General features: G+C 46.4%; 1 protein-coding gene across 1 annotated transcript in view; it reads left to right on the forward strand.

Moving 5' to 3' along the window:
• Positions 1-1139: 1139 nt before the first annotated feature.
• The window catches only part of AKAP12 (A-kinase anchoring protein 12), a 31576-nt gene continuing 19904 nt past the window's right edge, over positions 1140-12811 (forward strand). Inside the window, exons 1-2 of the mRNA XM_015858138.3 lie at positions 1140-1658; positions 11958-12144. Of these exons, the coding sequence (XP_015713624.2) occupies positions 1578-1658; positions 11958-12144 (268 nt within the window). The 5' untranslated portion in view covers positions 1140-1577. The remainder of the gene's footprint in view (positions 1659-11957; positions 12145-12811) is intronic.

A 12811-nucleotide genomic window follows, 5' to 3' on the forward strand; every position in this document is an offset into this window, starting at 1 on the left:
AGAAGGGAGAAGGGCTTGGTGTCTCTGGGCTCAGAAGCCAGAAATGTTGGGAATTACTCAGTTGGATTCTACCCTTGGTGTGCAGCTGCTCCCAGGGGCTGGCCATGGCTTTGAGATTCACTGCAACTTCCCAGAACCAAGCAACCACACAATCAATTTTCACTCCCTTTTCCTGCTCTCCCTTAAAAGAAATGCACCAGTACTAATTTTCTGAAGATGAGGAAAAAATAAACAAATGAAAGATTAAGAAAACTGTAAAAGAGACAAGTAGCCTTCGGACAACACTTTCTTGGTACTACGCATATATATGAGGGTGAGCAAGACTAGGCTGAAGGGAGTGATTTGGTTCTTCCTGTGCCATCCCCAGCAGCAGTTTGGTTCTTGCTGAGGCTCCACAAGGTTCTTGTACTGCTGCAGTGGCTGTGTCATGCAATGACTTGGTGTGGCCTGATTGCTTTACGTAAAAAGCTGACCACGTGCAGAGAGCAGGCAATTAGCAGAGAGGATTGTTAAGAGAATATAAAGATATAATATAGATATATATACACCTGAATGACCCAGTGATTCAATGGATGAGGATTGCTTCACATTTTCTAAAGGAAAATGTCCCCAATCTCGGATCTGAACTATGAACTCAGTGGAGGATGGGGGGATTCACAGGGAGGGGCTCCCTCCGCAACACCGTGGTTGGTTTATCTCAGTGTACGTGTCATTTCCCTGGGGGTCCTTTTGGATGGGCGTGCTGCTCTGTGCATGCTGGTCCCACCACTGTGGCACAGGGAAGTGGGGCACAGTGTGTGTGTGTGTCTCTGGGTCGGGAGGGAAGCTATCACGTTGCCTGCTTTGCTCGCCATGCAGTCTAGCAGGAATTAATCAATGAGAACCTGTGCCGCATGGAAAAAGAAAAAAAGAAAGAAAAAAAAATAGAAAGCCAACAGCGTGGTACCCCGCTAAGGCATAGGTCCCTGCTTGCTCCGCATCAGCCGCAGCCCGGACATGCCCCTGGCAGCCCGTACGGCTGAGGTCGTCAACCCGCGGGCGCTGGTGGTGAAGGGGCCCCGAGCCCACCGCGGGGCAGCCCCAGCCCCGAGCACCCCGAGGGCATTGGCGGGCGCCGACTCGGTCTCGGTGGGCGGAGGGGGAGGTAAAAGAGCTGAGTCAGCGCCGCGAGGCGGCCACGGGCTGGGTCTGGGGTCCGGGCAGCGCTCCCGCCCCGGCGGTGCCCAGGAGAGAAGAGAGAGGCCCCGGGCGGCGGGCAGGGCGCTGCCCCCCTCCCCCTCCTCCTCCTCCGCCGCTCCTTATCAGCCCGGCTCGATGCTGCAAGGCGTGTCTGGGGCTCTGCTCATGTGATGGAGCAAGCGGGAGACGGGCGGGGGGACCAGGGGCGGAGGTGATTTTCCTCCCTCTCGCTTTTTTTTTTTTTTTCTTTCCCTTTTTCCCTTTCCCTCCCTCCTCTCGCTCCCTAAAGGAGTTCGCGGAGAGCCGCGCTCCCTCATTCCCAGCCGCGCCGCCACCCCCCACCCCTTTCCCCCCGAGCCCCTGCCGCTCCTCTCCGCTCAGCTCTGCGGGGCAGCGCCATGGGCGCCGGCAGCTCCGCCGAGCCGTCCGCCCCGCCGCAGGAGGACGGGGCCGCCGCCGCCCCCTCGGAGCCCGCCAAGGTAAGGCCGGGGCGGTGCGGGGCCGGGGGAGGCGGGCGGCGGCTCTGCAGCGCGGGGAAAGTTTCCTGCGCGCCGGCGGGCACCTGCCGGGGTCGGCGGGATCCTGCGGGCCGGGCGGGCTGCGGTGGGGCCGGGACTGCGCCACGGGCAGCGCCGCAGTCATAAAACTCGCGGCGGCGGCGGGGGGCGAGAGCGGCGGGGCCGGGTGGGGGGCGGTGGCGGCGGCGCTTTTGTGTGCGGCTGCGGGGGGAGAGGGCCGCACCCAGCCGGGGCAGTGCTGTGCTGGGAGCCCTCCTGACTGCGGTCCTACGGCCGCTGCTGTGGTACCCAGGGCTCCCCCAGCCTTTTTTCTTACTATTCCATCTCTTTTTTTCTTTCTGTCTTTTTTTCTTTTTTTTTTCTTTTTTTTTTTTTTTCCTCCCATATCTCTCGAGGATGCGTCTGTGAGTCGCGTCGGGGGGGCTGCAGCAGGGACCCTCCCCGCACCACCAAGTTTCCCCTGCTGGGCTCCAGCTTAAGCGTCCCTCCTCTCACCCCCACTCCCAGTCCCGCATCGGGCCCGCCGCATCCCCCCCCACCCGAGCGGAGCTGGGCGTGGAGGGGGGCGCAGGGTCGCGGTGCGGGCGGTGGCTGCGGCGCTCCCCGTGGTGGCACAGCGTCGGGGCGAGCGGGGCGGCGGCGGCCCGCAACCAACGGGGAGGAGGGATCGGGGTCCGAGCCTGTGTTATTTTAAATAAAGACGTTGAAGAATTGAAAGAAATTCTTTTAAAACGTCTGGTGTTTAAAAATAGATTATGAATGAACCCATTTATCCCTCTGGAATAGGCGTGTTGAGGGGATTCTGGGACTGAAAGGGAGGTTATGTGCATCTACGTGTTTACATAGCATCGTGTTGGGGTTAGACGTTAGTTGTTAGGGGAGACATAATGCGACGTTATGCCCGGAGTCCGCTGTGCAGCCTGATCTGAGCTTGGGTCCTCGGAGCACTCCAAGTTTCTGTGAGCGGGCGTGTGGGTGTGTTGGAGCTTGAGAACGGGTTATGACTTTGTTTCTTTGACCTTGTGGTTCAGATTTAACTTTCAAGTTGAATTTCCCATAGTTCCTGGCTTCCACTAGACCTCCTTGTGCGTGTTTTGACAGATTTGAAAACCGCATTGAGAATGAACTTTAAATTAACCGAGATTTATTTTATTCTCTTTTTAACCAAATAAGCAGTAGGGATCGGTGTTGGTTAACAAAATATTTAGCAGTTGTGTTGAGCCGCTTTAGAATTCAAATGCTGAAATGTAGACAGTGGTGCATTTGGAGGGTGAGCCTTTGGGTGCAGTGATTGTTTTAAAACAAAGATAACCTGATTTTGAGGAGGGCCGCAATGTTCATAGTTGCGTTTACCCAGTCACGGGGACCAAGGCAAGAAAAGGGGGATGCCATCAATGCTGTTCTCCGAGGCAGGCTATGATTGGTTCTAAATACTGTAGTTTATATCATCTGCTCTTTAGGAAGAGCCTTTTCCAACACTTCAGTTTTATCATTCAGGCTGATTAAAGGTGAGGAAGTTCTCTTTGCGTATCGCTGCTGTAAGAAGTTCTGTGACTACGCTTCTCTTAGAACAGCTGTTTTTGTCTTCTCTTACATTGAATCAAAGTTTTAATGAAGTGAAGTCCTACTTTTTTGTTACTGTTGTCATTTCATATCTCCCTTATTCTGTTCTTACCACAGCGAGACTGTTTCATGCAGATTCATGGCACAGTTTTTCATAGCTGTTCCTTACAGCCCTCTGGACGTGAAAATCACCATGCCATGCCCCTGGAGAAATCTATCAAAGAGCTAATGTGTTTGCAAAGGGGAAAAAAAGAAGCAGTGGTGTCATTTTAAAGGATGGTCTCCATTCTGGTGCTTTTGACATTCAAGCACTCATCCCAGCTCTTTTGAATGGAATATTTGGAAAACTGGCTTTTACATAATCCAATTTGAGCGAGCCTTGGCAAGTGAATTACAGATACATTGTCTGGGCAACTGTTACAATAGGCAGTGTAAAATTTCATGGCAGTTTTGCTTCCTCATCACTTGAAACACCGCGGAATATTTAATCAAGTTTCTTTCATAATGGTCCTATTTTGCACTAGCTGAAAACCTGTTTGCTTTTTCTCTGAGAAAGGCCCAAATTTACAGTCTTTACGTTGCCTTGTTATCCCCATGTGACTCTTTGGCTGAATACCAGGTCTCGAGGTGTCCTGGTTACTGCAAGGGGGAGCACATGGGCCTGTGTTTCACTTCTGCAGCCCAGGAGATGTCAGATGCCATGTGAAGCATTTGGGCTACCATAGCAGGAAAGAGATTTTGAGAGCCTTTGGGTGCTGGTTTGTAAGCACTGCAGATTAAATGTGGGCTGAAGGAGTTAGGATCCCAGGTGCTCACCCTAACTTTTCACAGATTGCTGCTGATTTGCCCATAAAGCAGCTTCAGAGTTTCCAACCCAGCATTGTAGTGGGACTTGAAATTGATGACTGTTTTCTTGTTGTTGTTTTGTAGTAGTTTCTTATCATGCACAGCTACCCTACTGTGGGATGCCCCTCTGCAGGGTGTGTGGCAGGTAGCTGGAGGTACCAGCCCATTCACACATCTGAACTGAATTCATTGGGTTTGTGCAGCAATGCCTACAGTGTTGCTGAAATCAGTGGGCAGGGCATTGTCCCACAGAAGGTTCATCTGATCTAGGTATTTCCTGGCCCTCTCAGCAGAAATACTACTTTTCACCTATTGTTTTCTTTATCCCCTGCCCATCTTCTCTGCTATGGCCCAAGCAATGTGGTCCTGCTTCACACTGGTGCTCACCTTGTTTCCATAAACCAAGTAAACTCATCAGCCCTTCAGGAAACAGTAGGAGGGTTTTTGCACTGGACAAGTTCCCTGATGTATTACTGGATTTGTTTGACTCATGCCCAGCTGAGACCCAGAGCCAGGATGAGGCAAACACCTGTCTGAGTGTGTGGGGCAAGAGAGGAATGAAGGCTCTTTCTGCCAGTGCTGCTGAACCTGTCTGCTACTCTGTCCTGAGTAGCATGGTGACCCAAAGCTTGGCCTAGGAAGGACTTAAGCAGAGATAGCCCTGCTGCTGGCCCTGCTGCTGGCCGTGTGTTCCCGTCTCCTCCCCAGCCTGAGGCCTGCAGCTTCCCCTGGTGGCTTCTGGAACTAGGTGAGCTCCTTCAGCAGATAGGCAGCACAGGAAGTTGCTCATTTTCTTTGGCAATGCCGTTCCCCCCACCATTATAGCAAGGTGCTGGCTGCTGGGGCAAAGGAGGCAGCAGGTGAAGGGAGCAAGCAGGCGTGATGTATGTGGCACTGTTCTTGGTTGCAGCAATGGCACCATCATATTTAATGGATGAGCTCATAGCAGGGATGCTCCTCTTGTCTGGCTTCCCATGCCTATACTGAGAATCCAAAGAGGGAGTGGGAAGATGAGCTGATTTGTTGCCCCTCGGAGTGGTGCCCTCAAGCTCTGTGGGAGGAATGTTGCTACAAGTTGCATGGTCAGTATGAAGAGAGCTGTGTCATGCTGCTGACATCTCAGACAGAGCATGTGTTATCCACCCTGTTTTTATCACATTTCAACGTCCCGGGTACTGATTTTAGTACAGGTCTCTTTTTGTGGTCCTGCTGGGAAAGCAGAGGGCCATGTTGGAGCAGCTACCTGCCTCTGCATTGGGAAGCTTTTAAAGGTAGAATCCAGAAAGAAAACCCTGGCAGAGCAACAAGCTGTTCTTGCAGCAAAATAGGAGTTTGGCAAAGATAACCTTCTGCGGGAATTTTGATGGCTTTAAAATCTAGTGTGGTGAATTCCTGGCTTGCTCCCATGCAAGGGCCTCCGCTCAAGAGCAGCGTTCATTCAAACTGTGTTTTCTGGATAATTCCCATTTCTGAGCAGTAACTTGATTACGCTACCTGCCTTGTAATGAGAGCAAGTTGTCTGCTATACAGTAAATATTTGGAACTGTCTCTTCTAAAGAGGTTACCAGCTGAGATGTCAGAATGTCTTATTGTCTGCATGCATGACAAATAACAGCTGTGACTGACATACATCTGCTCTTTTAACAACTGTGTGCTGGTGACAGGGCAGGACTGAGCCTGCCTGAAAATACAAGTAAGTTGTATGTTAGTGATAGTAAAACTTAATCAAGTACCAGAGGAACTTCCCTAAATGGCATCTTTGCAATTAAAAAGCAATTGAGTTAGAAGCGTTTGGCCCAGAGGTGAGCTACAGGGCTCTCTAGAGTGCTTCCGTCAGACCTGGAAGGAAGGTAATGATGTCGTTGTGTGCTGATGTTTGGAGTTCCGCCTGTGCCTGTGGGGTAGCTTTGGAGAGAGGCATAAAGGTGCTTAATTGAAAAAAATGCACAATGGAAATTGGTGCCGAGGATCCACTGAAAGCGTGAAATAACCCCTAATCATACAGGAGATAAGAAGGAGGTGGCAGAGGGAGTATCGGACACTTTGAAGGCTGAGGCAATTAGCTTGCGTTTGATGTGATGGAGAAGCTAAAGAGATGCAAAGAGGAGTGGTGTGGTCTTTGGAAATCATTCTGGTTGGAAATGCAAGCCATGTGTTCAGTTATGGAAGCCTGCTTTGTGCTCTACCTGTCTAACTGTTAGGGTGCTGCATTAGTTGTATCCTAGGATGGTTATGCAGAAGGAGTTGAGAGGTGCGAGACCTAGGAAGGAGCATGCATTGATTCGGGCTCAGAGTATGAACCAGAATGACAGTCTGGGAGTAACACTTCCTTTACAAGTCTCCAAAGGAATGCAGAAATGATTTGGGAATAAAACCATCAGTTTTATTTTTGCTGTGAGGATAATCATCCATAAGGATATGTCACAACTAAGTCAGACTGAGAGTTAGAACAGAAGGTGATAATTCTGTGGGAGTAAAAGGTAAGGAAAAGGCTCTTGACTTCATCTGTGGGAGATGTAAACAAACAAACAAAAAGATACTGTGATTAAATATGTGCCCTATAGAATAAGGGCCTTCTGTTATCTCCATGTGGAACTTGTAATGTCCCATGAACTTCCAATCCTTAGCTAATGTGAAACAAGACAACCTGCTGTGAACAGAGAGCTGGAATGACCTACATTCAGGGGAAGATTGGTTTTGTTTTGTGTTTAATGTGTGGGGGTTTTTTTTCCCCCAAGTATTTTTATTTACAGACATTTCAGTGAATCATTATGTGTAAGGAGCTGATTTCCTCAGTTGACCAAACTACTGTAAGCTTTCTCAAAGTTTTGGGATTAAACTTCTGGGAAAACATTAGAGCCCTTTACGTTAGTTTGCTCAGTTGTTCAGACAGCTGGATCGGGCTATTTTAATAATCTAACGTAGAATCTCTGTAGCAGGATTAACAGAATGAGGCAAAATTAACTGTGGTACGTTTTGGCCTGGTGTGAGGAATCCTTGGAATGATTGGGTCTGGTATAAGGAATGTTGGGAATGATGGTGATTCCTGGTGGGGGAAGAGGCTGGGAAGTGCTAGACCATTCAGACTAGTGAATGAATGTGTGAAGCATGCTCTAACACACAATAAGCCATCAGGGATCTTCTGTTAATCCACACCTCATGTGGCTCTTTGCATTATATTTATAGATGTTTAATGGTGTATACATTTAATGCTGGGCCCAACCACTAGACTTCCATATCTAAACAATGGAGCAGAAACCACTGTAGATGAGGTTGATGTGGTCAGCAAGCTGTGTTCATTTCAGTCTGATGAGCTGTGCATCAGTGCTTGGCTTCTGTCTTTGCTGAGGGTATGAGGGATGTCTTCAGAAATTATTTGCATGATTTATAGAAGCGGTATGACAGAAGCAAAAGTGTTCCATCACTGATGGCTCTTTGTTTTGAGAGTGATCAAACAGAAGGACCAGTGAACTGGATAACCAGGTCTTTTCAGTTTCTCCTGCATTTATGTGACAACACATTCATAAGCTAATTCATAATCCAGGGAGGGCTATGAATGAATGCCAGGGAAACCTGATAAATACTAATAAATGTACCAACAGTAATGTCTCTACTTGTAGGTAAATAAAGTGCTGAACAATCACATACTCAATGCTTCTGACTTTTATCTTCAAGGTTTTCACCCCTCTCTCTAAACTTTGACTGTATATTCAACTAGGCTTTATCACTATTCTCAGTGGAATTAGGAACACAGCGGAGTAAATTGGAGATAATTGGTCTAAACCGTGCTTCAGATCCTTGCAGAGAAATGAAGCAGTTAATGTGAGTGAAAATTGAAATTAGTTTCTTTCAGGAGCTAATGCAGTGGGACAGACTGCACTGACCCTCAATAAAGAGCCTGAACAACTTTTCTCAGAATAGGAACTTTTTTTTAACCTAACTGCTCTTGTCTCCCTTCACATTACAAGCCCACCTCGCTCCAAAAGGTACATATTTTCTTCTCCCTTGTATGTGTTTTAACTTGCTTTATCAGTTCTGATATTTTATGTAAGCAAATAGACCACTTGATTTGGAAATCTAAATTTGCCCTCCAGTGGCTGAGAATCACATCAGAATCTTTTTTTCTAGAGGCTGGGCTAAAGTGGTCACTGCACCCTTAAAGGGCAGGCAGGGTTGTGTTGCAAATCTGGTCAAAATTGTAATTACTGAGGTTTTTCAAATATTTAGATACTTGAAAGATGTGTTCTGCTTTCAAAACTTAATTTGTGTACAGAGAGAATACAGGTTATAATTCTACCAGCTGATAGTTTAAAAACTGCTTCTGGTCTTAGCATTTAGTATTGTTTAGAAGGAAATATAGGGATCTTAACTGTTCTTTGTACAGGAAAATATAGTTGTGTTTGACAGATCTTAAGTGTTATCTACTAGATCCAGTGACTTATGAATTTTGATCATGTCTATTTTAAATAATACAGAGTCACTGTTTTCCTAAATTCATTGCAACTGTAGAATAAATTAAGGACTGGGGGATTATTAACTATGATAATAGCTTCTGATTTCACTGTGGGTTTGATTTAAGGAGACAGTTGTACTGCGTTGAGGTACCTAATTCCTATATTTCTTGTCTTCTTATGCAGTCCACAGATCCACATTGGCTGCTTATTTGAATTCTATGATTTGTGTATGTGCCCCGGCAATCCAGAAGGGCCAGCTGTACCCTGGGGGGTGCATCAGACCAAGCACTGCCACAGGCAAGAGGAGGAGTTGTCTCCTCTGCTCTGTGCTGTGTGACCTCACCTCCAGCACTGGGTGCATGTGTGGTCACCACAACAGAAGGACGCAAAACTGTACAGAGCATCCAGAGGAGGGCTAAAAGATGATGAAGGGTCTGGAGGGCAAGGTTTGTGAGGTGCAGCTGACATCCCTGTGTTTGTTCAGCCCAGAGCAGAGGAGCTGAGGGGAGGCCTGATGGCGGCTGCAGCTCCTCACAGGGAGCGGAGGGGCAGCGCTGAGCTCTGCTCTGTGTGACAGCGACAGGGCCCGAGGGAACGGCATGGAGCTGTGTCAGGGGAGGGGCAGCTGGGGATGAGGGAAAGGGGCTGTATCAGAAGGTGGTGGGCATGGAATAGGCTGCCCAGGTCAGTGGGCACAGCCCCATATGCTGGAGTTCAAGGAGTGTTTGGACAACTGTCTCAGGCACAGGGTTTGATTTTGGGTGGTTCTGTTTGGAGCCAGGGGTTGGACTCAGTGATCCTTGTGGGTCCCTTCCAATTCAGGACATTCTATAATACTACATATATATGTCTAGCTTTAAGTGGCTTGTTAGAAATGTGAAGAGAAAAGCAAAGGCATTTTTTAACAAGGTGTGGAGTGCTAAAGTACTCAGAGCTCCTGCTTTTCCTGTGAGTTCAAAGAGTTGCTGGTGCTAAGTCTGAGGGTGTCACCTTGAGATACCCATCCATGGATTTATCTTCAGTTAGCCAAGTGCAGTTAGAACTAGTAAAGTTAAGGTTGTTTTGGCGTTAGCAGGAGTAGCAGTCTTAAAAAGAACAAATGACTGCAATGTATTATGTATATTTAAATTAAAAAAATAAACAACTTCTTTAGATTTCTAATGAAGAGTCCCAAGTCAATTTAAAAATTAGTCTGTTATTTTCTGTGTTTCTCCATCTGTAGTCTTTAATTGGTTGTTACGCGTTCAATTAATGCTGTTTGCAATTGCAGAAGATTGACTTGGAGTTTACATCCCTTTGTTCAGTGCCGTGGCGTTTTTATTCCTTCTGAGTTCCTGTGTTTTAGATTTATGAAAAGGATGATGTGAGAAGTGGGAGTGCAATCTGAGTGTTGAGCCATTCCGTATTTCTTCTATTTAATATCTGGTCTCAGCATGTGAAAACTCTGACGCCAAATTATTCCATCTGTGGTATTGGCAGCGATGCATAATGGTGTCCTTTTTCCTGAGGTGGATTATGTGGCTGTGAAAGGCAGCTTTGAGGAGTGCAGCAACGCCAGGTGGAAACAATTTGGCTTAATTAAGGGCTTCTGAACTGGAGATTGGGAACCCTAATGCACGTTCCTTGCCTGTGTGGCACTTTGCTTAGATCTAGCCTGGCACATGTAAAGGTAGCTGAAAGATAAGTGGGAAGCCCTTTCCCTGGCACGTTGTGTGTTGATTTGGAATTTCACTGCAGCAGGCCAATAGTTAATAAAAATAAACAAACAGCTCTGCCCATTCAGAATCTCTTAAAGCGGTGTTTTCATTGAAGATACTCAAGAGTGTGTCATCTTTCTGATCCCAGTTTGGTGCTTCGAGTGTTTGGATGTTGCGTTCCATTGGAAGATGGGGTGCATCTGTGGTTCCCTCACTTAATTAACAAGTCTTCAATGCCATTATTTTGGGAATACAGCAGAGTAATAAGAAAATGATATGTAATTAAGGTTTGCTTTTCCACCAGAGGAACTTTAAACTTGCACTTCAGGAGCAGAGGTTTGGGATGTGTCTAATTAGTTGAAACGGCTTCTGTTGGAAGGGAATGTGATCAGCTGGAAATCTAGTTCATTAAACAAACGGTAAAGAAGTGCGTGTGGAGGGAGCTGTTTTTGTTTTGTGTTAAATGATTGCAACACAACTTAATTGTTTAGGTATGTTTTTATTTTAAAAACATCTTCCCTTGTTACATGACAATCCTATAGATGTTCTGGAGGTGATTAAAATCTATCAGATATAGAAACTGAAGGAGAGATTTTTTTTCATAGTGACTAATTTAGGGAAAAAACTTCAAATATTATAGTGTGGAGTCCTGAAATACTGCAGATTCGTTTTCTCTGTTAAGAATGAGCTCTACCTAGTAACTGAGGCTCTGGAACTCTAGTTTTAATCCTAGTTTTCCACATGGGATTTATGTAGATACTTTCTGTCTTGAATAGTTCATTTTTTTTTCTTTCCTGTAACTGTACTGCTTATGATCATGAGATAAGCACATCAGCAGAGGAGCAATCTTGTATATATCGGAGCAACTGTGCCAGACATCTTGAAGCATGAAAAATATCTTTCCATTAGCTAGATTCATGTTATCCCAAAGCTTTCCTCTGTGCTAGAAGATATACTAGAAACATACTTTTACATGAGGTTGTAGGACTGTTTGTAAGATCTGCTTCTTCCTTATACTTCAAACAGGAGAGGAGTACAATAAACAGCCCCATATTATGGACTGTTTTTTATTTTTCTCACAGTAGTGTTTTGATTTATTGAATTTAATAATCTTAAAACAGGAATGATGCTACACAGAAGCATACAAGTATTCCCCCAAATGCGTGAGGACAGGCTGAGGGAGTTGGGCTTGTTCAGCCTAGAGAAGAGAAGGTTGCGGGGTGACCTCATTTCAGCCTTTCAATACCTGAAGGGAACTCCCAGGAGGGGAGTAAACTCTTTGAAAGGGTTGACAATAGCAGGAAATGGTTTTAAGTTAAAAGAAGGAAGATTTAGGTTAGATGTTAGGAGGAAGTTCTTTACTAGGAGAGTGGTTAGGCCCTGGCACAGGCTGCCCAGGGAGGTTGTGGATGCCCCGTCCTTGGAGGTGTTCAAGACCAGGTTGGACAGGGCCCTGAGCAACCTGATCTAGTAAATGTGTATGTTTGGTGGCCCTGCTTGGCAGGGGGGTTGGAACTACGTGATCCTTGAGGTCTCTTCCAACCTGGGTCATTCTGTGATTCTGTGTGCTTGCCTTTACCCAAAATGAGAAAGGAAGAACAATGTTTTATACAAAAAAGCTAACTTAGTATTGATGACACTTTTTCTTTCTTCCTCTTTTTCCTCTGCTACCATCCTTCATCCCATTTGTGGCTGTCCAGGCCTTAGATGCAAGTTCACCTGTACCTGATATTAATGAAGACGACTTGGAGATTGAAGTCCTGCAAGAGGAGCCTCAGCAGCCGGGAGCTGCTACGACACCCCAGGAGCTGACTGGGCAGCAGCCAGAGGTGACTTCGCCAGTCCAAGAGCCCCCTGGACAGCATGCAGAGGCGCTCACAACAAGTGGTAAGTAAATACCTGTGTTTAATGGGTTAATCTTAGAGGCTGGATGCTAAGCAGAGCGAGAAGTTGACATGAGGCTCAACTGGCCATGTAATAGCGAATGGGGAGTTGCTCAGGTGATCTCTTGGTTACTCAAGTGCTTCTAGAGTGTTTTTTTATTGGGATGCATTTTCTTTATGTCAGAGTTTGGGTACCAAATGAATTAGGACTGAGGCTGTCAGTGGAACAGGGTGCTATCCTTCCTACTTTTGGGGTGCTTCTTTTCCCATAGTGCAGGCCAGTAGTGCCTCTGTTTGCTATCAATGTCTTGAGCATTTGCCTGAAAGAACAGTTCAGTTTCCACTTCCTGTGTTAGTGTTTCATGCTGTGTAGACTTATCTCTTCTTTCACAGTTTTTTTTTTTTTTTTTTAAAATTATATTTTTAATATATTCATTCATTAATTATATTGGTGTTAATAATGGACTGGTTGAGGTGGGAAGGATCTCAGGAGGCTCTCTGCTCCAGGCTTTGCTCAGGCAGGGCTGCTGGGAGCAGGATGCCCAGAACCACGTCCAGGTGTCTTTTGAAAAACTTATTTTGAACTCAGAAGAAGGGAGAGGCAGCTGTCCATTGGTTCTCTGTTGATTAAAGCTTTCTTTCATACCAATTTTAATCAGATTTGCATTTTG

This window comes from Coturnix japonica, chromosome 3, assembly GCF_054131305.1.
Source record: "Coturnix japonica strain WE chromosome 3, WE-NBRP24, whole genome shotgun sequence".
In the NCBI taxonomy this organism is placed as follows: domain Eukaryota; kingdom Metazoa; phylum Chordata; class Aves; order Galliformes; family Phasianidae; genus Coturnix; species Coturnix japonica.